Genomic DNA, 22,443 nt, shown 5'->3' with positions numbered 1-22,443 from the left:
TGGTGCTCGCGGGCCAGGGGCCACACAGACTGCATCTCATCTATGGCTCTAGTATTTACCCAATGTGTTACCCAGAAATGCACAGTACTCTTTATAAGGCTAACCAATGCCTTGTGCAAATTCATCACTTCCCTGTTTTATATGCAATCCCCCTACATATAAAACTCAAGATGGTCATTGTGTGGTCTTTTTCACTTGCATTCCCACCATTTAAGATCTATATATCTGCTGCTCTCCTAGATATCTATTCTTCCACTCTTGAAAGTCTTACCATCTCGAATGTACATATTATTCTTTCACCTACCCAAAAATGTATTACTTCAAACTTCTCTCAACTGAGTACATCTGCCACCTTTCTGCTCAGTCCACTAACCTGAATGTTTTGCTACAAGCTTCCAGTTTGACCAAACCCCTAATTCATTCTCAGTAAGCTTCAGTATCCTTCAATTTCTGTCTGTGTCCAAATCATTTTATAGAATTATAGAATCATAGAAATTTACAGCACAGGAGGAGGCCATTTTGGCCCATCGCGTCCATGCCGGCCGACCAAGAGCTAGCCAGCTTAATTCCACTTTCCAGCTCTAGATCCATAGCCAATAAGGTTGCGGCACTTGAAGTGCACATTCAAGTATCTTTTAAATGTGTTGAGGGTTTCTGCCTCTGCCACCCTTTCAGGCAGTTGAGTTCCAGACCCCCACCACCCTCTGGGTGAAGACATTTCCCTCCTCTAAACCTCCCCCCAATTACTTTAAATTTTGGCCCCTGGTTGTTGACCCCCTCCCCCCCCACCGCCAAGGATAACAAGTCCTTTCTATCCACTCTATCCAGACCCCTCATAATTTTATACACTCAATCAGGTCTCCCCTTAGCCTCCTCTGTTCCAAAGAAAACAGACCCAGCATTTCCAATCTTTCTTCAGAACCAAACTTCTCCAGTCCATGAAAAACATTCTTGTAAATCTCCTCTGCACCTTTTCCAGTGCAATCACATCTTTCTTGTAATGTGGTGACCAGAACTGAACACAGTACTCCAGCTGCGGCCTAACCAGTATTTTATACAGTTCATAACGTCCTTGCTCTTGTATTCCATGCCTCAACTAATAAAGGCAAGTATTCCATATGCCTTCTTAACCACCTTATCTACCTGGCCTGCTCCCTTCAGGGATCTGTGGACCTGCACTCCTTTGTTCCTCTACACTTTTCCGTGTCGTGCCATTTACTGTCGATTCCCTTGCCTTGTTAGACCTCCCCAAATGTATTACCTCACACTTATCCAGATTGAATTTCATTTGCCACTGTTCTGCCCACCTTGACCAGTACATTGATATCTTCCTGCAGTCCGCAGCTTTCTTCTTCATTAACAACCCCACAGCCTATTTTAGTGTCATCTGCAAACTTCTTAATCATATCCCCAACATTCAAGTCCAAGTCATTGATATATACCACACAAGCAATGGACCCAGCATCGAGCCCTGTGGAACCGCATTGGATACAGCCTTCTAGTCACAAAAACACACCTCAACCATTACCCTTCACTTCCTGCCTTCGAGCCAATTTTGGATCCAACTTGCTACTTTGCCCTGGATCCCATGGGCTATTACTTTCGTGACCAGTCTGCCATGTGGGACATTATCAAAAGCTTTGCTAAAATCCATATACACTACATCATACACACTGCGCTCATCGACCCTCCTGGTTACTTCCTCAAAAAATTCAAATCAAGTTGGTCAGGCACGACCTTCCCTTGACAAATCCATGCTGACTGTCCTTGATTATCAATTTCTTAGATGAAGGAAGAGAGTCGTATATCCAAGTTTGCTGACGACACGACGTTAGGTGGCACAATAGGGTAGATGGGAGAAGAAAGTTGCAATGGAACATTGATAAGATTGAGTGGGCAAAAACTGTTAACTAGAGTTCAATTGCAGAGTCATATACTTTGGACCCAAGAAAGATAGATCACAGTATTTTTAAATCGTGAGAAGTTAGAAGCTGTAGGAGCAGAGGGGTCCCTGTACAGAAATCACTAAAATCTATTGCACTAATACAAAAAATAATTTAAACGGCCAATAGAATATTAGCCTTCATCTCAAGGGGGATGGAATACGAAGGGGTGCAAGTTATGCTACAGTTGTATAAAGCTCTGATTAGACTTGGATATCAGTCATGGCTCAGTGGGTTGCCCTTTCGCCAGAATCAGAAGATTATGGGTTCAAGTTCCAATTCAGAGACAAGCACAAAAATCTAGGCCGACACAGCAGGGAAGTGCTGACGGAGGGAGCGCTGCACTGTCGGAGATGTTGTCTTTCGGATGAGACGTTAAACCAAGTCTGCCCTCTCAGGTGGACGTAAAAGATCCCAAGGCACCATTTCGAAGAGTAAGGGAGTGGTCCCCAGTGTACTGGTTAATAGTTATCCCGCAATAAACATCACTACAACAGATTATCTTCTCATTATCACATTGCCGTTTGTGGGAACTTGCTGTGCACAAACTGGCTGCCGAGCTTCCTACATTACAACAGTGACTACACTTCAAAAAATAAAGCGCTTTGGGACATCCAATGGTCGTGAAGGGTGCTGTATGAATACAAGTCTTTGAAGTATTTGATAGGTTAGAGAGAAAGAGAGACAAACTATTTCCTCAGTTGAGAGTGTCCAAAAGAAGAGGATTATAACCTTAAAATAAGAGCTAGACTATTGAGGGGCGATGTGTGGAAGCACTTCTTCACACAAATGGTAGTGGAAAGCTGGAACTCTCCACCAATAAAGCTGTTGTGGCAAGCTCAATTGAAAATTTGAACGCCAAGATGGATTGATTTTTGGTCTAGACAGAGTAGATGGGGACAAACTGTATCCATTGGCAGAAGGGTTAAGAACCAGAGGACACAGATTTAAGGTGATTGGCAGAAGAACCACAGGCGACATGAGGAAAAACTTTTTTTACGCAGCGAGTGGTTAGGATTTGGAATTCACTGCCTGAAAGGGTGGTAGAGGCAGATTCAATTGTGGCTTTCAAAAGGGAATTGGATAAGTACCCGAAGGAAAAGAAATTGCAGGGCTACGGGGAAAGGGCCGGGGAGTGGGACTAGCTGAAGTGCTCGAGCAGAGAGCCGGCACATGCTCAACAGGCTGAATGGCCTCCTTCTATACTGGAACCATTCAATGGGCCCAAGTTTCGGGCCGCGACTAGAACAGCGGAGCACCGACCTGGACGCCCGTTTTTCGCGCCACAAAGTGCGCCTAAAAAATACTTCCAGATTCTCCGGCTCCCTGCTGGTCCTCTTGGGCTGGGCGCAGCGCAGCACGAGCTGTAGGGGGTGGAGCTAGGTCCCTGCGCTGAAAACAGTGCCGGGACCTCTGCATATGCGCGCTATAGTGGGCGCGCATGTGCAGTAGCTCCAGGCGCCCAAAACTGTGTGGGAGGGGCCCGAAGCACGCAGCCCCTAGCCCTGGCTGAATGGCCTCACTGGGGCTGCATGCATAAGGCTCCTCCCACGCCCAGCTCCTGCTTCCTCCCGACCTGGCTCCCCCCCCCCCTCCCCGACCGACCGGACCCGACTCTCGCTTCTCCCCCGCCCCCGGACTGGGCCTGACCCGCGCTCCCTCCCCCCCCTTCTCCTTTCACCCCTTCTCCTTCTCCCCCCCCCTCCCCTCGCTGTCAGAAACACAGACACTGACAGACTTAGAGAGATAGAGACACTGACAGAGACACACTGGGGGGGCATCCCAGCATGCTGTTGGAGGGCTCCCAGTGCTGCAGTCGGTAAGTAGAAAATCTTTTATTTATTATAATTTTTTTTGATTGATTTATTGATGTTTTTATCATTTATTATTGATGATGGCTCTTTATTTGTAAAACTGAAGTGTTTAATGTTTGCAAATTTCCCTTTAAATCCCCCTCACCCCCATTCCCTACGCCCGATTTGTAACCTACGCCTGATTTTCTAAAGTGTAGACAAGGTTTTTTCGAGTGTACAAAAATCTTCACTTACTCCATTCTAAGTTAGTTTGGAGTAGGTTTTCACTGCCGAAACTTTGAAAACAGGCATAAGTGGCCGGACATGCCCCCTTTTGAAAAAAAAATTCTGTTCCAAAGTGAAACTGTTCTAACTGACTAGAACTGGAGCAAACTAAATGCCGAGAATGTGAATTTCTAAGATACTCCATTCTTCACCAGTTGCTCCAAAAAATCAGGAGCAACTGAGGCCGAAACTTGGGCCCAATGATTCTATGGTTAGGCATGGTATTAAGGGATATGGTAAATGGAGTTAAGATACAGATAATCCATGTTCCAACTGAATGGCAGAAAAGGCTCAATAGGCTGAATGGCTGACTCCTGTTCCTATGTTCCTAAAAGTAGCAGGGAAATCCCAGCAGATTCCTGTGGCACCCTACAACCATCAATTGCCTTCTGAAAATCTATAAACATAAAAGCCATAAACATAAAATCGACAGCATTCCCTTCATTTATAACCAATTTCCTCAAAAAAATTTCATCTCAAGCATAATCTGCACTTTCTGGGCCCAAGTTTCCACACGATAAAAAACGGGCGCCCCTCCGAGCTGGGCGCCCGTTTTCGCGCCTAAAACGGCGGCGGAAAAAAAACGAGCGATTCTGGAGCGCTTTGCAGCTCCTTGTCTGCTTGGCGCGGCGCCCAGGGGGGCGGAGCCTACACTCGCGCCGATTTTGTAAGTGGGAGGGGGCGGGTACTATTTAAATTAGTTTTTTTCCTGCCGGCAACGCTGCGCGTGCGCGTTGGAGCGTTCGCGCATGCTCAGTGTGAAAAAAAACATTGGCACTCGGCCATGTTTGTAGTTCTTTGTAGCTGTTTAGTTTTTGAACATTTTTTAATAAAAGTACATTGCCATCAGCACTGAGGCTTCTTGTAGCAGTGAGAAGCCTCAGAAAGTTGAGGCAGCCGTTTCCTGACGACCTCCCCCTTTTGCCGTCGGGAAATGGCTCCTCAATTTCTGAGGCTTCCTGCAGCCTACTCTCTTTCCCGCCAGCCGTCTGGAATGGCTCCCTTCCCTCCCTCCCCCCCCTCGTTCGGTCGGCTCCCTTCCCTCCCCTCCCCCCCCGCGTTCGGTCGGCTCCCTTCCCTCCCGCCCGCGTTCGGTCGGCTCCCTTCCCTCTCCCTTCGCTCTTTCTTCCCCGCCCCCCCCGGCGTTCGGTCGGCTGGCTCCCTCCCTCCCGCGTTCGGTCGGCTCCCTTCCCTCCCCCCGCATTCGGTCGGCTGGCTCCCTTCCCCCCCCCGCGCGTTCGGTCGGCTGGCTCCCTCCCTCCCGCCCGCGTTCGGTCGGCTGGCTCCCTCCCGCGTTCGGTCAGCTCCCTTCCCTCTCCCTTCTCTTCCCCCCCCTCCCGGCGTTCGGTCGCTGGCTCCCTCCCCCCCCCCCCCCCCCCCCCCGCGTTCGGTCGGCTCCCTTCCCTCCCCCCCCGCGTTCGGTTGGCTGGCTGGCTCCCTCCCCCCCGCGTTCGGTCGGCTCCCTTCCCTCCCTCCCTCCCCCCCGCGTTCGGTCGGCTCCCTTCCCTCCCTCCCGCCCGCATTCGGTCGGCTCCCTTCCCTCCCTCCCTCCCGCCCGCGTTCAGTCGGCTCCCTTCCCTCCCGCCCGCGTTCGGTCGGCTCCCTTCCCTCCCTCCCTCCCACCCGCGTTCGGTCGGCTCCCTTCCCTCCCTCCCTCCCGCCCGCGTTCGGTCGGCTCCCTTCCCTCCCTCCCTCCCTCCCGCCCGCGTTCGGTCGGCTCCCTTCCCTCCCTCCCGCGTTCGGTCGGCTCCCTTCCCTCCCTCCCTCCCGCGTTCGGTCGGCTCCCTTCCCTCCCTCCCGCCCGCGTTCGGTCAGCTCTCTTCCCCTCTCCCTTCCCTCCACCCCCCGCGTTCGGTCGGCTGGCTCCCTCCCTCCCTCCCCCCCCGCGTTCGGTCGGCTCCCTTCCTTCCCTCCCCCTCGCCCGCCCGCGTTCGGTCGGCTCCCTTCCCTCCCTCCCGCGTTCGGTCGGCTCCCTCCCGCCCGCCCGCATTCAGTCGGCTCCCATTCCCCCCGCGTTCGGTAACGGCTGCCTCGTTTTGTGAGGCTTGCTGCAGAATTCTTCCTGGCTGAAGCACTTTCACACAGGTAGGAAGATGGTTTATTTAATCTTTTCTTATAAATGTTTATTCAGGTTGGATTTATTTGTATAATATTTGTATAAGTATAAATAAGGATTTATTGTCGAATTTAATGAGTTCCCTTCCCCCCCACCTCGTTCTGGACGCCTAATTTGTAACCTGCGCCTGATTTTTTAGTGTAGAACAGGTTTTTTCAGTTCTACAAAAATCTTCACTTGCTCCATTCTACTTTAGTTTGGAGTACATTTTCACTGTGGAAACTTTCAAATCAGGCGTCAGTGGCCGGACACGCCCCCTTTTGAAGAAAAAATTCTGTTCTAAAGTAGAACTGTTCTACCTGACTAGAACTGCAGAAAAAAAAATGTGGAGAATTGCGATTTCTAAGATAGTCCGTTCTCCACCAGTTGCTCCTAAAAATCAGGCGCAAATCATGTAGAAACTTGGGCCCAATAAATCTATGTTAACTGTCCATGATGAGCTCATGCCCTTGTAAGTATTCACCGTTTTCATTAACTATGTATTCCAGAAGTTTACCCACAACAAAGATAAATTAGCTTGCAATCTTTAGATTATCTCTTCCTTTTTATGAATAGGGGTGCAACAATTGCCACCCTGCAGTTCTTTGGGACGTACTTTTTGTAACAGAAATACAGCAAACGGTCATTGTAAACGTCGCAAGATTCACCCTATAAATCTGATTTTCAAATAGAAAATTGGGGCAACATTTTTGATTGCTCAAATCGGAAAATCAGGATCCAGTCGATTCTTAATCCAAAGCTGCTTTATTCAAATTGTCTATTAATTCTAATCAAAAACTCCCACTGAATGTATACTAAAGATTAATATCGACTTACTGGTTAATTCCAATTACCATTACAAAAGCCAATTCAATCCAGTGATCTTCAGGAATCCAAGTTTAGCAGCTCTCACCCACCTGAATGCAGTGCATCATTCAATGGATGTGCAAGTCTGAGAAGGACAAGATCCTTACCATCAAGAAGAAATATAAGAACTATGTGGAGGAGCACCCAGGAGAAATTAAATTGTGACATCCATTTAACATCCCTCCTACCATCCTCTATCCAAGCAGATTATTCCACCCAAAGTACCTCAACTTAACCTAATTTTAATTCAGTAGCAGCTAACTCAAGCAAGTCAGAGAGCTAATCTTCCTTTGCTATCTATCTTTTTCAGCAGACATGGTCAAACAAATTGGACAAAGAATTTGAAACAGACCCCATTTCTGCATCACATTAACTGCTTTCAAATCACCACACAATTAAGACCAGGTCCACATAAGGAGGCTAGCCACAGAAAAACGTCGGTTCATGATAAATTTCCTGAAATTTTATATTTCATCTTGTAATGCTGATGAAACTGGCCTTTTGTCTACAACCTACGCACAAGCAGAATCGACAAATGTTCAGATGGGACGTAGTGTAGAGCTGAATGATAAATACCTTCATGATTTGTGCTAGCATGGCTCAGGGGATTTGGTTTTGGGGGGGGGGGGGGGGGCGTAATATATTAGCACGGATTGAGGATTAGTTAACCGACAGAAAACAGAGAGCAGGAATAAATGGGTCATTTTCTGGATGGCGAGGTGCAACTGCTGGAGCGCCACAAGGATCAGTGCTTGGGTCTCGGGTATTTACAATCTATATCAATGGCTTAGATGAGGGGACCAAGTGTGATGTATCCAAGTTTCCTGACGATGCAAAGCTAGGTGGGAAAGTAAGCTGAGAGGGGGACATAACGGGGCTGCAAAGGGATATGGACCGGTTAAGTTATTGGGCAAAAAGGTGGCGGATGGAATAACATGTGGGAAATAGTCACATTATCCACTTTGGTAGGAAGAATGGAAAAGCAAAATGTTGGTATGCAGAGGGATTTGAGGGTCCTTGTACACAAATCACAGAACATGAACATGTAGGCACAGCAAGCAATTAGGAAGGCAAATCGTATTTTAGCCTTTATTGCAAGGGGATTGGGATACTGTACAATTGGGATACTGTACAAGAGTAAGGAGGTCTTGCTGCAATTATATAGGGCTTTGTTGAGACCACACCTGGAGTTCTGTGTACAGTTTTTGTCTCCTCACCCAAGGAAATATATACATGGCTTGGAGGTGTAACCAAGGTTCACTAGATTGATTCCTGGGATGAAAGGGTTGTCCTATGAGAGGTTGCATAATTTGGGCCAATACTATCTGGCGTTTAGAAGAACGAGAGCTGATCTCATTGAAACATATAAAATTCTAGAGAGCTTGAAAGGGTAGCTGCCGAATGGCTGTTTCCCCCTGGCTGGAGAGTCTAGAACTCGGGGTAATCAGGACAAGGGGTCAGTCATTTTGGACTGAGGAGATGAAATTTCTTCATTCAGCGGGTCGAGTGTCTTTGGAATGCTGTACCTCAGACGGCTGTGGTTGCTCAGTCAATGAGTTGTATTCAAGACTTGAGTGATAAGAATTTTAGGCACTAAAGGAATCAAGGGTTTATGGAGATCGGGCTGGAAAATGGAGTTGATGTACAAGTTCAGCCATGATCTTATTGTATGCAGGCTCAAGGCATCATGTGACCTACTCCTGCTCCCATTTATGTTCTTAAAAGGGAAGATATGGATGACTGATGCTCTTGGAGAAATGGCCACATTACTTTGACCGATGCATTACTTTGACCAATGCATGACATTGCAAGGCAAATAAATCACCTTGATAGTTGACGGTTGTGGGGACATCAAGTGCCTGCATCTAAATACAACAGAACGAAAAATGTTATCGAACAACAGCCACGACCCAACCAATGAATGTTGGTGTGATCTGTTAAGAAACAGCACTGCAAAAAATCTTTGGAGCTTGGAGCTTGGAGCTTGGCATACATGATACGGACATGCCCATTTTATTGAATGTTCTGCAGGCAATCCACATTATTCAGTCATCATTGAGGAAGCAGACAGCAGAATTCACTCAATTGCTTCCAGCACTATAAACATATCCCACAAGTAGAGGAACTAACTGCATCAGATACAGCTAAGGATCCTGCAAAGATTGACCAATGGCTGACCAAAGCAGCGAGCCTCCAACCACAAGTTCCCTGCTGCAATCGACAGAAGACAGATTTTGAATCCACACCCAGTGTTGCTAAGGAAGGACCAACATTTGGATTGCTGGCTGACATAGAAATTGAGGTTGCGCTGCAAGACGATGCTGCTGTTAGTGGGAGCAACAGCGAGGAGGAACCACTAAAAAGTGGATACAGCAAGCAGTCAAGGGATTGATGAAGCACCCCCACTACCCCATTCTAATTATGTCACAGCTGAGGAAGTGGCAGATAACTAAACCATAGATCAGAAAGGAATTTTTCTCTTGAACAGTACTCAAGTTTCAATCATGTGCATTTCAATAGTAACAAAGACCAAGAACAAGCCATGACAGCCTAACTGTCAATCCTGCCCTACCTGTCCGGTGATGCATTAGACAGAGGAAAGTGACAAGCTTAATGCATAATCTGAAAATTGTTCCTTCATACTGTTATACATGCACACTGGGTGCATCCAGGGAGTGGTAATCTACCATTGTGGCATGCAGAACAATTGGTGCAATCCTGGGAGTCTGTTTATTGGAGACTCCTCTCTTCTCAGAGACCTGGAGAATCCAGCAATGTTTAACTCCTGGGAGAAATTTTAAACATACACAAACCCACTGTCCAGGCTAGTTTTGAATTGCAAATTATTCGGTGTATTTTTGTTACAAGTTTATTTTTATTACTTTCTTCTGAAGAGAATGAAAGCAGTATGACGGCCAAGAAATTTACAAAAAATATTTAACAATTTCTTTTAATTCCTATTAACCGTTCCATTCCACTGATTACTATTTTCCAACTACCGATTCTCTATTCATAGTTTTCACATTTCCTTGGTTCAGGTGCAGCGTCCAGAATCCTGAACCCTTGAGACAGAGGCCATTCCCGGTTCCTTGTTTTTCCGGACTTTGGAACGCCTTTCTGACGTCACAAATCCGGAAACACCCGAGCCCAGAAATGGAGGGGGGGGGGGGGGTGGAGGGGATGCTCACTGAAGAGCTGTTCGGGCCGCCGGCCCCATCGATGAAGTCATCGTGCGGGGCCCCAGCACGGAGGAGCCAGTCGGGCGGACCAGTGAGGAGGCCCCGAGTTAAGAGCAGTGGCAGCGAGGTGCAAGGACTGGAAGCATCGAACCCCCAAGAATTTATTGGACATTGTGTTTAATATTTTTCTCACCACAGAAAGAAAACTGGAAGCTGTTTGTGAGAGGGGCCCAGTGCAGCTCCATGTTGGACTTGGAATGATGGGCAGGGAGTCTGGAATGACAGTGGCCAACATAAGGCAGGCTAATGGGAGTCCATTGTAAGGCAAGGTGACCTCGACGATCAGTGATTACCTGGATGAGTTACCAGAACAAGAGAGTCATTAAGCCCAGACTGCCTGGAAGCGAAAACCCATCACTGGACTCAAACACAGGAAGCCTCGAAAACAAGGAACTTTATTGGGTAAAAGCAGAAGACATATCCACAGGAAACCTTGAAACCATCATAGGCAGTCCCTTGAAGCAAGGATGACTTGCTTCCACGCCAAAAAGGGTTGAGTTTACAGGTATTTCAATGAAGGACCTAATATTCCAGATCCCGAACTACATCGTGAAGGGTGGAAGATGCCTGTGCTTGGATTTTTTTTTTTAAATAAACGTGTGGTGGCTGTTGCACACCAACCACCACACAGGCTTGACAGAGCTAGGTTTCGGTCCAGTGGCAAGAATTACCCAAGACTAACTGGAGACCAGCTCTGCTGCACAGACCGACCGTGCACACATATCGCAGTGTGGGCTGGCCCATGCTGCCCCCCTGGGCCCTCGCCTCTTCTGGGTCCCAGATTCATGCCTCTCCTGGGCCCCGGTCACTTCCCTCTATGGACTTTTTCCGCTCCTTCGCCCCTCCTGCTGTGCCTGCCCGCACTGCAATCAGCGACCTGGCTTCGTAGCCGTCGTCCTCCTGCAGCAGCACGCGCTGCTCCCTGCAGTGGTATGCCGCCGCACGCTGCTCACTCCATTAGCCCCGGCCTGCTGATGGTCTTGCAGGCCGGGATCGCACGGATTTCCGGGCCGGGCCGCTGCACGCTACTCCCTGCAAACAAAGGCCAAAGGAACACACACCCACAGGAAGCCTCGAATCAAACTTTATTCAGACTGAAAAGGCAAACGAACTTGGGATACAAAAGCATGCCATGTGGACACGGCTCTCTCTTGCCTCGCTGCTTCGCCCCTACAAGAATCCAACCCTCCGTATTGTGACGAAGAGAAGAAACCAGAAGAGACACATTTTCATCGGAAGTAGCAAGTAAGCCAGTGAAATCGGTGAGCATTTCTGCACACATATCTTTTAAGATCACAGCCACGGTGTGAGGGGGTATCATGGGTTCTCCCAACCAAATTATTCATGGTTTACAGAGGAGGTGTTTTAGACGTTGGGGTACTTCGTGTGAGGGGCCTGTCGGACAGGCCACACTGTATTGTACTGCATTTGTTTGTTTTGCACACCAGGGTGTGCGTGGTTTTGCTGGGTGCAGGTGTGTGTTTAGCTTTAATAAAATATTGCTGGTTGTGACCGAGGTATTTGTCCGTGACTCATTCATCTGTTCAGTACAGTAATCATTCCAAGGTCTAGAACTAATGTGTCGAAAACACATAAGGGAAACCACTTACAGAAGGGCAGTGGCGGCGAGGCAAGGCCCGAGGTCGGGCAGCGGCGTGACCGCGAGGTCGGCAGGTCCGGATTCCGAAACATTTTACGGACTGGATGACCCTGCCGCCAATTGATCCGGAGTATTCCGGAACTCTGGACGCTGCCTCACTGACTTTGATTAGTATGTTCCATACCCACTGGTTGTCATTTATAGCAGTAAATTCAGCCAAGTCAGATGAAACGACAGAAAATGTGTATACAAGCATGATGCCCAAGATGTGGCACAATCAAATATGTACCAAACAAAATAAGGTCGTTAGAAGCCATACCTGTCCTTCCTCAATCTCCCCTCACTGACACAACTACACAACCTGGCCAGGTTTATTGCATCTGTGCTCGCTTGCCTGCAATTTACTTTAATGAAGCATGCATTTATTTGTACTACCAAAATGGCCGCCTCATCTGTGATTGGCTATCCATTATCACATGACCTGTTGCTGATTGGTTCCCTTGAAGGATAAGCCACACCCTGAAGTTTCTCTGGAATGTGTAACTGGAACCGCCCAGCCCAAGTTCTGACAGACTTTGCAAATTGTAATTCGATCGATTTTGACTTCAGAAGCCAGATAGGATAATCTCCACCAACCCAACAAAAGCTTCCCAAGTTCCAGCCGAAGTCCCTTACCCCAAGTGCATCCCTCTCCCAGCTGACGTCCCTTACATTAGCACAAGTGCTGCCTCTCCAGCCGAAGTTCCTTACACACCCCACCCCTGCCCAAGATGGGGCATTGTGTGGGGGTCACGGATTGTTAACAGGTTTATTGGGTATGAAGTGAAGAGTGATGGTGTCGTGACTTCTGGATTTCATCCATTCAAATGATGTCCCCTGTAACACACGCACCGAGCTTTCCGAGAAATTGGGTGTGCGTATAAAGGGGGTTGGAAGAACGTAATCCAACTTGCGAGTTCCCTCTCTCCCACCCCTCTCCGCTGCTTTTCAGCAGGAGGCCTCGGGGGCGGAGTCCAGAGGGTGCAGGCACAAAAGGACAGTACAAATAGTTACTCTGCTTAATGAACAGAAAACAATGGCTGGCAAGTGAAGACCTCAAAAACCACAGTATCCGGGTGTGAATCCTACTTTTCGCCAGCAACTAGGGTACTCATTAAAGCAGCCCTTTGGAGACTCTGCTAGCAGGGAAGCAGCTTTCCCCCACCCCAGCCCCAACATGGCTCAGACCACAAGATCAGCACACTGTAGATGTAATTTATTCTCCCACCCCACCCAGCCCCACCCCAAAGCACTGCTAATTTCTAGTCATTCGGTCTCCTTCCTTCAAAAAACTAACAGTGGGAACCCATTACCCACATTCAACATCAACACTAGATAGTGTACTACTGTTCTGTAATAACTGGCTAGAGTGCAGCAAGTAATTGAAACTTGATTCAACCTATCCAATCGGATTTTAAAAAACACAATATTTTGAACCATTGTGCATTATACTTAATATGGTGCCCATTATCCATCAGAATCTGTAGTCTGCCAGAAATTTGACTTGGGCATTTACTTTCAAAGAGTTTAGAGTAGGAAAGGTTATATGTTCTTTACCTCAGTTCCATTTGTTTTCGTTTCTGCAGTTCCTGATTATGGAGTTCTTCCATGCGCCTCAATTCCTCTTGACGCCTCATTAAATCTGATGATAAAAATTTGGTTCAATTGAAATGTTTACAAGAGCAGTTTCATTTTTATACTTATGTGCCACATATTGTAAATTCTGGAACATACAGCTGCATCTCTAAGTAAATAGACTCGCAGCTTTAAGTACACTTTCTACAGAATTTCAAAAATGGATGGATAAATTATTCAGTCCCAATCCTTGTAACACTGACCACCAGACCATAATAAACTAAATGCTTCAACATGACCTTGGATTTGTCATGTATTTATTGGTACACAATTGCCCTTTCCCTACAAAAAAATACTTAAATCTATGACAATATAAACTAAATGATACAATTTTACAGGGGTGCAGGAACAGAAACATCCAGAGATGTACACAAAATTGTGATTGTGGCAGGACAAGTGGAGAAGGCTGTGAAGCATATGGAATCCTTGGCTTTATAAACAGGGGTATAAGAGTACAAAAGCAAGTAAGTTATGCTAAAAAAAATTCACATGTTAGGCCCCAGCTGGAGTATTGTGGCCAATTCTCGGCACCACACTTAGGAAAGATGTCAAGGCCTAAGAGAGGGTGCAGAGGAAATTTACTGGAATGGTATTTAGCTGGAGAGACTAGAGAAATTAAAGGAGACTAGAAAAGCTGGGTTGTTCTCCTTAGAGCAGAAATGGTTATGGGGAGATTGATAGGTGTTCAAAATCATAAAGGGTTTTGATGGATATTAAGGAAAAACTATCAGTGGCAGAAGGTGCAATAATCAGGACCGATTTAAAGTAATTGGCAAAAGGAGCAGAGTCAACATGAAGACAAAATGATTTACACAGGGAGTCATGATGATCTGGCATGCATGGCCTGAAAGGGCAGTGAAAGCAACTTTCAAAAGGAAATTGGATAAAAACATGAAGGGGAAAAAAATTGCAAGGCTATGGGCAAAGAGCAGGGGAGAGGGACTAATTGGATAGTTCTTTCAAGGAGCTGTCACAGGCACAAGGGCTTAAATGGCCTTCTTCTGTATGGTATCATTTTATGATCTTGCCCATAAAAATGTTTCCTTCAATAACTTACCCAATGGCTCAACTGGTAAAGCAAGCAGGCAACACAAACCAAGATGGTCCAGGGTCTATAGGTGGCCTTAGTGCTCATGGGCCGGAGAGGTTGGGGGGGGGGGGGGGGGGGGTGAAAGAGAGGAAGGAGAGGAAGGGAGAAAGAGGGAGAGAAAGAAGAGTGGAGGGAGATGGACAAAGAGTGAAAAGAGAGGCTGAAGAGAGCGCAAACAAAGAAAATTCAGCCACAGTTCACATTCATGATCTCTATCCAGCAAGTCAATGCCTTTAGACATGCAGCAGTAAAGAAAATTTGCCACTTCCTCAACACACCTTGCCTCATCAGCATGACTTGATGCTCATGTCGTGCGGCTTCCAATTCTACTTCCAGCTTCTCTCGTGCTTCCTTCACATTTCTATCCACTTGCTCCTGCTGTTGTTTCTCCATTTCAAGCAGAGCCTTCCACCTCATGGCATATTCATACTCAAATGAACCATGCTGGGCAAATCGGGGTGGCTGTTCCCGTTCCCTTAAAATTGTCAATCATAAATCATTTACAAACCAGAATAGGAGGCAAGAAACCAAAGCAACCTACCGACATAAAAAGAATCAGTACAAATGTATATACACTTATACAAATAAAAAAATTTCCACTAGCTTGAGAACAGTCACCCTCATTACCCAAGTAACAATATTGATGTGGTTAGGTCAGAGGTTGCCAAGTGCCAGCTAATTAGCAATTTCACTGCAGTGCTCAAGCTAACGCGGTCTAGGACTTACGACGCTGAGGAAATTTTGACCCTTTCTTTCAGTTTACTCTTGCCTTTTGTCAGCCCAAGGGCATAAAGGTGACCTGCTCCCAAGCTCTCCTAATACCATTCTGTAACCAACTTATGAAAAGTAAAGAATGGCCTACTTAGGTCTACATTTGAGTTCCACCTCTTACTATTTTAGATAAAGAACTCTGTGCCAGAGAGTATAATGAAAACAGATGGAGCAGATGTCCACCACACATTGCATGTACTTATTTAGATAGGAATTACTTCAATTAGGTTATTTTGAAAAGACTAAAGTTTTGCATGAGGGCTCTTTCTGCTCCCCATAAATTTAATAGCTATTTTTGTGTCAGTCCATAGTAAACATGACAATTAAATTGGGCTTCTATTTTGTAACCAAATGGCAAACAAAATAAATTACAAGTAAAATTCTATTGATAACATGCTGCTCTTTTACACCAGAGGTGCATGCAAGTCACAAATGATAGCACTGAAGTCCTCAAAAAAAAAGTCCATATTAGGAACTGGACCTGTGCCTATCCGTTTATTTAGCACACCAAATCACAACCAGGCAAACACTACATAAGAAGGTTTTCCAATTTATTCACGGCATCTATACTTTTGTCAGTGCTCTCCTACTGGAAGGTCAAAACAAGACTGAAGATTTTTAACACACTGCTGCAAGCTTACTCCTACCTGAAGTTTTAGAATACTTTATGGCTCAATTCAGATACATTTTTAACAAAGAGGGAACAGAAAATGTAAACTCGTTTAAAAACAATTCACAGTCAATGCATACTTGTGATAATGCTGATTTTTCTGGACCAGTTTCTCTTGAAGTCCATCTTCATCATCACATTGATCAAAAGGTTCAACAGTCACAGGTCTTGGAAACCTAAAAAGGGGAAAAATGCAACAAATAAATACTACACTTGAATCAGGACTTCAGTTTTATTATAAATAACAAACAGTACATTGAAAAATATATCTCACTGCATCAATTTCTAAAATCTGAATGTTCCAGTTCAATGCTTTTTTTTATTCTAGTAGTCACAACTGTTTGTCAATTCCATCAGGTGACTAACTCCATTCAATCTTTTGAAAACTAAGTATATTATTAGTAAAGAAAAAGGAAAATTTCATAAAAGCTTTTGTTCAGAGAAGTCATACCAGCTTTGATCCTAAACTGTTGAATTGACACACGGACTGTGGTGGGACCAAAAAATATCTTCTATCCATCCATCTTACAAACGTCAATCCAAATTCCAAGTGAAGCATCTATGCAACGGTGGGATTGGGGGTGGGGCCTCAAATCACACTAGGATTTGTTTCAAGTTAACAACCACTGGCTGACTTCCGAGGACTGTTAACAAATTTGAAACTAATAAAAGATGATCCCTGGTCTCCATCCTAGGACCAGACCTTCCCACAAATCTAGATCTGGCACAAAATGACTTCTGCCTTGAAGAACAGGAGGTATGTTCTTGGAAGGCCAGTAGCTTATGTAGTGCACTTTGCAACACAACTGGGACTGACTTCAAGGCTTAGTAAATCTGCGATGTTTACAAAACCTTCTTTTCCCAGCTCCCTCCAAAAATGCTTTTGCCCTGTGGATCCCCAATCTTCAGCCATGCATGGCTCCAGGTCAAGAGTCAGTAAATTTTAGTTTGATATTGACAACCTGTTGCACTTAAGCTGATTAGAGCAGGGGTTCCCAAAATTAGGTTATCAGGGAGGTGTGAGGATAAACTGGATTATTGTTCACTTAATTTCTGCCTCAAATCGGTTCCATTTGTTTAATTTTATTCAAAGCCAGTTCTGTGCACGTTTTTGCACATGACAGCAGGAGATACTGGGATCATTATTGGTATTCTTTCCACCTCCCAAAACCAGACACAAACTCTGCCAACCAACGAATTTCAGAAGAGACGATTCGTAACAAGACAATCAGCACGCTTTCAGGCTGAAATGTGAAACATCGTCAATCGGGCCTTTTTCTACACGCGGTGTCTTAATAGATAATCTCATAACTTTACTCCTCTAGCCTATAACACAGTGGCTTTGTAACAAAGAAGAACATGTTTGAAACTTTCATCAAGACAATATTAAGAACTTTTTTTTTTAAAAAGGCATGACGACTAACCTATTTCCATATACCACTCTAAAGCTAGTTTGGAGCCAAACTTAGTTAAGGGAATCAAACTGAGGTACATTAACCAAAGATAGTAGTTGATGTGTTACCAGCTACACTGGAGGAACCAAGTCAAACCATCTTTGGCTCACCTCAGTCATTTTCCTTGCAGCCAATTTTAAAAAGGCCATGCACACTCAAGAAATGAAATTTGCACTGATTATCCCCCTTCATAACCCACAAGCACTTTGGCCAATTGCAGTATTCCAACTGAGATCAACTAAAAGCCAGGTATGAAACCTGGCATCATCTAGTTTGTAGGGCTCAGTAGATGGGGTTATTACCCACTTCCACATTAGAAGATGCAACAATGGACTTTTATTAAAGTGAACAGAAATAGATAAAACTACATTAAAAGCCAAAATCAAAATAGCATTCCTGCCTACAACCGCTCCACAAAAATGAATCTTTATGCTCATTACTTACGCTGTCAGTAAGAATGCACCATCTGTACATCTGTCCAGAGCCTTGCGCGCAGCAGGTTTTGCTGCAAACTCGACAATGCCTTTGCCAGTTGGTTTCCCACGATCATCTACTATCACCACAGCTCTCTCCACTGGTCCAAAGATAGAGAACGCCTCATCCAACAGCTCATTCGATACAAACTGAGGAAGATTCTTCACTGTGAGAGCAGCACCATGTGTTGCAAATCGAATTCTTATCTGCCTCCCTCTTAGTGTAGTATCATCAAGTTCTGCTTTTGCAATTTCAGCCAGAGTTCTCGTCTCCTATAATGAAAGCAGGCATTAATTTTTTAGTATTTCAGCAAATAAAATGTTGTTCTAAAAAAAATAGAACCCAAGCCCTCGCTGCAACCCCCACCCACCTACTGGAAATAATTTAAACTAGCCTGGAATTGTGTCTCTGCTTTCAAAATGAAAAGCAACTGATCAACTCACATACCTCTTTGCCAAGGAATTTGGATGCAAAAAAAGTTCCAAAGGCAGGTCACCTCTACTCATCTTCCTCCTTTAGTGAAACAGCAGTTTCTGGTCAACATCTGTATTCATGGGCTTGGTGACATCTTTAAGAGTATAATGTGGGGAAAATGTTGGGAGGATAAGATCATTAAAGGCCACTGAGCCTACTAACACCTTCCGATACCTGGCTCTGTACATAGGTAAACCTAGAAATTCTCTTTGCACCCGAGCATGGATAGACCTAACAGAATCCTCACATCTCCCCCCAGATAAATCATATTACTGCAACTCTAAAGGAGCTTCGATAATTTCTGGAATAGAAGGGAGAAAATTATGCTTCAGTTGTATGTAGCCTTGGTCAGACCCCCATCTGTATGGGTCAGTTCTGGGCATTGCATCTCAAAGGATATATTGGCCTTGTTGAGGATGCAGCACAAGTAGCCATTCACCACCAGATCTGGCTGGACCACATAAAGCACTATCGAGTCCTACTCTCGTCTTCCAAAATCGTTCACTATTCCAGAACCATTCTGGAATAAAGATAAACCCCGGCTTCTATTCTCCGTTGGTCTTTTTAAACGCTCTCCCCACAGTCGCCATCCTCACCTCAGACAATAGGTATGAGGAGCTCATGGACTTGATTGAGACCATCCGACCACCTCTGCCTCTTCCCCCAGCCCACTGGGCCAAACTTCCTCCAAGGAAGCCCCCTGCCCTAGCCCTGCCCACACATCTTTCTCCAGTCTTTCTCCGATCTCCCCTCATAACCTTGGAGCTCATCCTATTCACGAGACCCACTTCCTGCTCCCTTGACCCTATTCCCACCAAACTGCTGGCCACCCAACTTCCTTTTCTGGCATCCATGTTAGCTGACATTGTTATTGGTTCACTCTCCTCGGGTACTGTCCATCTCTCCCTCAAATCTGCTGTCATCACCCCTCCTCAAAAATCAACCCTCGACCCCACCATCCTTGCAATCTAACGCCCCATCGCCAACGTCCCTTTCCTCTCCGAAGTCCTTGAACGTATTGTCGCCTCCCAAATCCGTGCCCATGTTTCCCACAATTCCATGTTTTAATCCCTCCAATCCAGTTTCCTCGCCTGCCACAGTACCGAAACGGCTCTCAAAGTCACAAATGGCATCCTTTGTGACTGTGACAAAGGCAAAATATTCCTCCTTGTCCTTCTCGACTTGTCTGCAGCCTTTGACACGGTTGACCACTCTATCCTTCAACGCCTCTCCACCGTCGTCCAGCTGGGTGGAACTGCACTCGCCTAGTTTCATTCTTATCTATCTACTCGTAGTTGAGAATGACCGGCAATGGCTTCTCTTCCCGCCACCACATAGTTACCTCTGAATACCCCCCCAAGGTCTACCCTTGGCCCCCTCCTATTTCTCATCTACATGTTGCCCCTTGGCGACATCATCCGGAAACACAGCGTCATTTTCCACATAAACACTGATGGCACCCAGCTCTACCTCACTACCACTTCTCTCGACCCCTCCAGTCTCTAAAATGTCAGACTACTTGTCCAACATCCAGTTCTGGATGAGCAGGACTCATCTCCAATTGAATATTGGGAAGACCGAAGCCATTATTTTCTGTCCCTGCCACAAACTCCGTTCCTTAGCCACTGACCCCATCCCTCTCCCCAACTTCTCTCCGAGGATGAACCACAACCTTGGTGTAATATTTGACCCCGAAATTAGCTATCGACCACATATCCACAGCATAACGAAGACCGCCTATTTCCACCTTCGTAACATCGCCCGTCCCCACTCTTGCCTCAGTTCATCTGCTGCTGAAGCCCTCATCCAAGCCTTTTGTTGCCTCTAGACTGGACTATTTCAATGCACTCCTGCTGGCCTCCCACATTCTACCCTACCTAAACTAGAGGTGATCCAAAACTCGGCTGCCCCAGTCCTAACTTACACCATCACCCCTATGCTTGCTGACCTACATTGGCTTCCTGTTAAGCAACGCCTTGATTTCAAAATTCTCATCCTTATTTTCAAATCCCTCCATGGCCTCGCCCCTCCCTATCTCTAATCTCCTCCAGCCTCACAGCCCCTCTTCTCCCACCGCGAGATGTCTGCGCTCCTGAGCATCCTTGATTGTAATCACTCAACCATTGTTGCCTAGGCCCCAAGCACTGGAACTCCCTGCCTAAACCGCTCCGCCCCTCTTTCCCCCTTCAAGACGCTCCTTACAACATACCTCTTTGACCAAGTGCTAATTTCTACTTATGCATCTCGGTGTCAAATTTTTATCTCATAATACTCCCGTGAAGCGCCTTGCAATGCTTTACTACATTAAACGCACTATATAAATACAAGTTGTTGTTGTAGATCTATATACTAGAGCTCTGAACCTTCAGTCCTCCCTTTGGTCTAGCTATTGTGGTATTTTTGATCTGAAAAGTGGGTTCCTTGGTCACAAAGACTTGGGAATTTGGGTCAAAGGACATCAAGCACAGGTTTCTAAGAGGTTTCCAGCTTAGCATCCAGGTGCAGGAGATCTGAAGGTGTTCTGAAAGTAGACTGATGTGGCTTTTCAAGACCTTTGGGAATTCCAAAACCACAGACGTTACATTGCCCCATTGTCAATGTTGTCCTCAATCCTGTACTCCAAAAAGGTAATGAAGCAACTATTGAAACAGTTATCCTCACCAGTTTAGGATACATGCCATTTTACCGTATCCAGTTCACAAAGCTTGCAATCGCACAATCTTCAAAGTCATGTCATCATATGACTAGCTATTGGGCACTACGGTAAATTGATTGTCAGAGATGTGGGGTCTGCTTACAGGAGATCAATAATGCTGAACCCAGACTATTGAGTGCAGGCTCAAATGGAGCAAACCCCCAAATATATGATTTTTAAAAATAATCTGCTACATGCCGCTGGAAACATAGCTCCTCACATTCTTTATGCGGAGTTCAATTACTCCATAACGGTTTACATAGACTGTTTACAAAAAAACAGCTGTATCCTAGCGACTAACATTATCAGCATGAAATGGTCTTTCGCTACAGCAAAAACAAATTTAAAAATCTCAGTTGGTAAAGGCAGCAAGTATCTTAAAATCATACAAACCAATAAAGTACCATGGAACATCTACGGTGCGACACTTTAACTACTCTCAATCATAGGGGTAGGAAAGCACAATATCCAAGCCAGGTGGGGGTGGTGGGAAATAGCATGGGGGTCCATTCCTAGCCACTATCCAGTGACCACCCCCCTCCCCCCCCCGGCTGGAAAGTGTACATACAGACACAGTGATAACAGGATCAGTACCCAGCTGTAATTCGCCAAAACAGGCTGCCAACACTTATTATTCTCAGTTACACATTAAGAATAGCCATTTAAGTTAGATAGGCTAAGTATTGCCATACCGCTTCCCGATCCTAGATTAGGAATTTTAAGGCCAATTGTGGTGCCCTATTTTCTCCTCGCTAAGATCACCAAACATCAGACTATGAAATCTGTCTGGTATTTATAGGTTCAGCAACTCACTAAGCAAGGCCAATAATGAAAAGCAAAACGGGATTAAGGCCCAAAATCTTTGGAGTACAAATGTACAATGCCATATCTCTTGGCACTTGTTAAAAATTTTAAGTGCAAGGGGTAGAAAATTGTCTAAAAAGAATTGGAAGGAAGTATTTCATGTGCTTTGGCAATGACCCCCCAATGCCTCTGCCACAGTACCGAAACTGCGCTCATCAAAGTCACAAATACCATCCTTTGTGATAAAGGTCGATGTAGTCCTTACTGCTAGGGGGATCAAGGGGTATGGCGAGAAAGCAGGAATGGGGTACTGAGGTTGCATGTTCAGCCATGAACTCATTGAATAGCGGTGCAGGCTCGAAGGGCCGAATGGCCTACTCCTGAACCCATTTTCAATGTTTCTATCCCTCCTCATCCTTCTGGACCTGCATGCAGCCTTTGACACAGTTAACCACTCCATCCTCATCCAACAGCTCTCCACCAATGTCCAGCTAGGTGGGACTGCACTCGCCTGG

At 45.8% G+C, this 22,443-nt stretch overlaps 1 protein-coding gene across 6 annotated transcripts in view; it reads right to left on the bottom strand.

Annotated features, from left to right (window-relative positions):
• Positions 1-22,443, bottom strand: part of LOC139265576 (non-POU domain-containing octamer-binding protein-like) — a 115,486-nt gene that overhangs the window by 87,013 nt on the left and 6,030 nt on the right. For all 6 annotated transcript variants that reach the window (XM_070882674.1, XM_070882669.1, XM_070882671.1 and 3 more), the window contains exons 3-6: positions 17,926-18,227; positions 16,108-16,203; positions 14,865-15,061; positions 13,419-13,503 (exon numbers count right to left, since the gene is read on the bottom strand). In XM_070882674.1, the coding sequence (XP_070738775.1) occupies positions 13,419-13,503; positions 14,865-15,061; positions 16,108-16,203; positions 17,926-18,227 (680 nt within the window). The remainder of the gene's footprint in view (positions 1-13,418; positions 13,504-14,864; positions 15,062-16,107; positions 16,204-17,925; positions 18,228-22,443) is intronic.

Source organism: Pristiophorus japonicus, chromosome 6 (assembly GCF_044704955.1).
Source record: "Pristiophorus japonicus isolate sPriJap1 chromosome 6, sPriJap1.hap1, whole genome shotgun sequence".
Lineage (NCBI taxonomy): Eukaryota > Metazoa > Chordata > Chondrichthyes > Pristiophoridae > Pristiophorus > Pristiophorus japonicus.
This window is presented reverse-complemented; position numbering and strand designations above follow the sequence as displayed.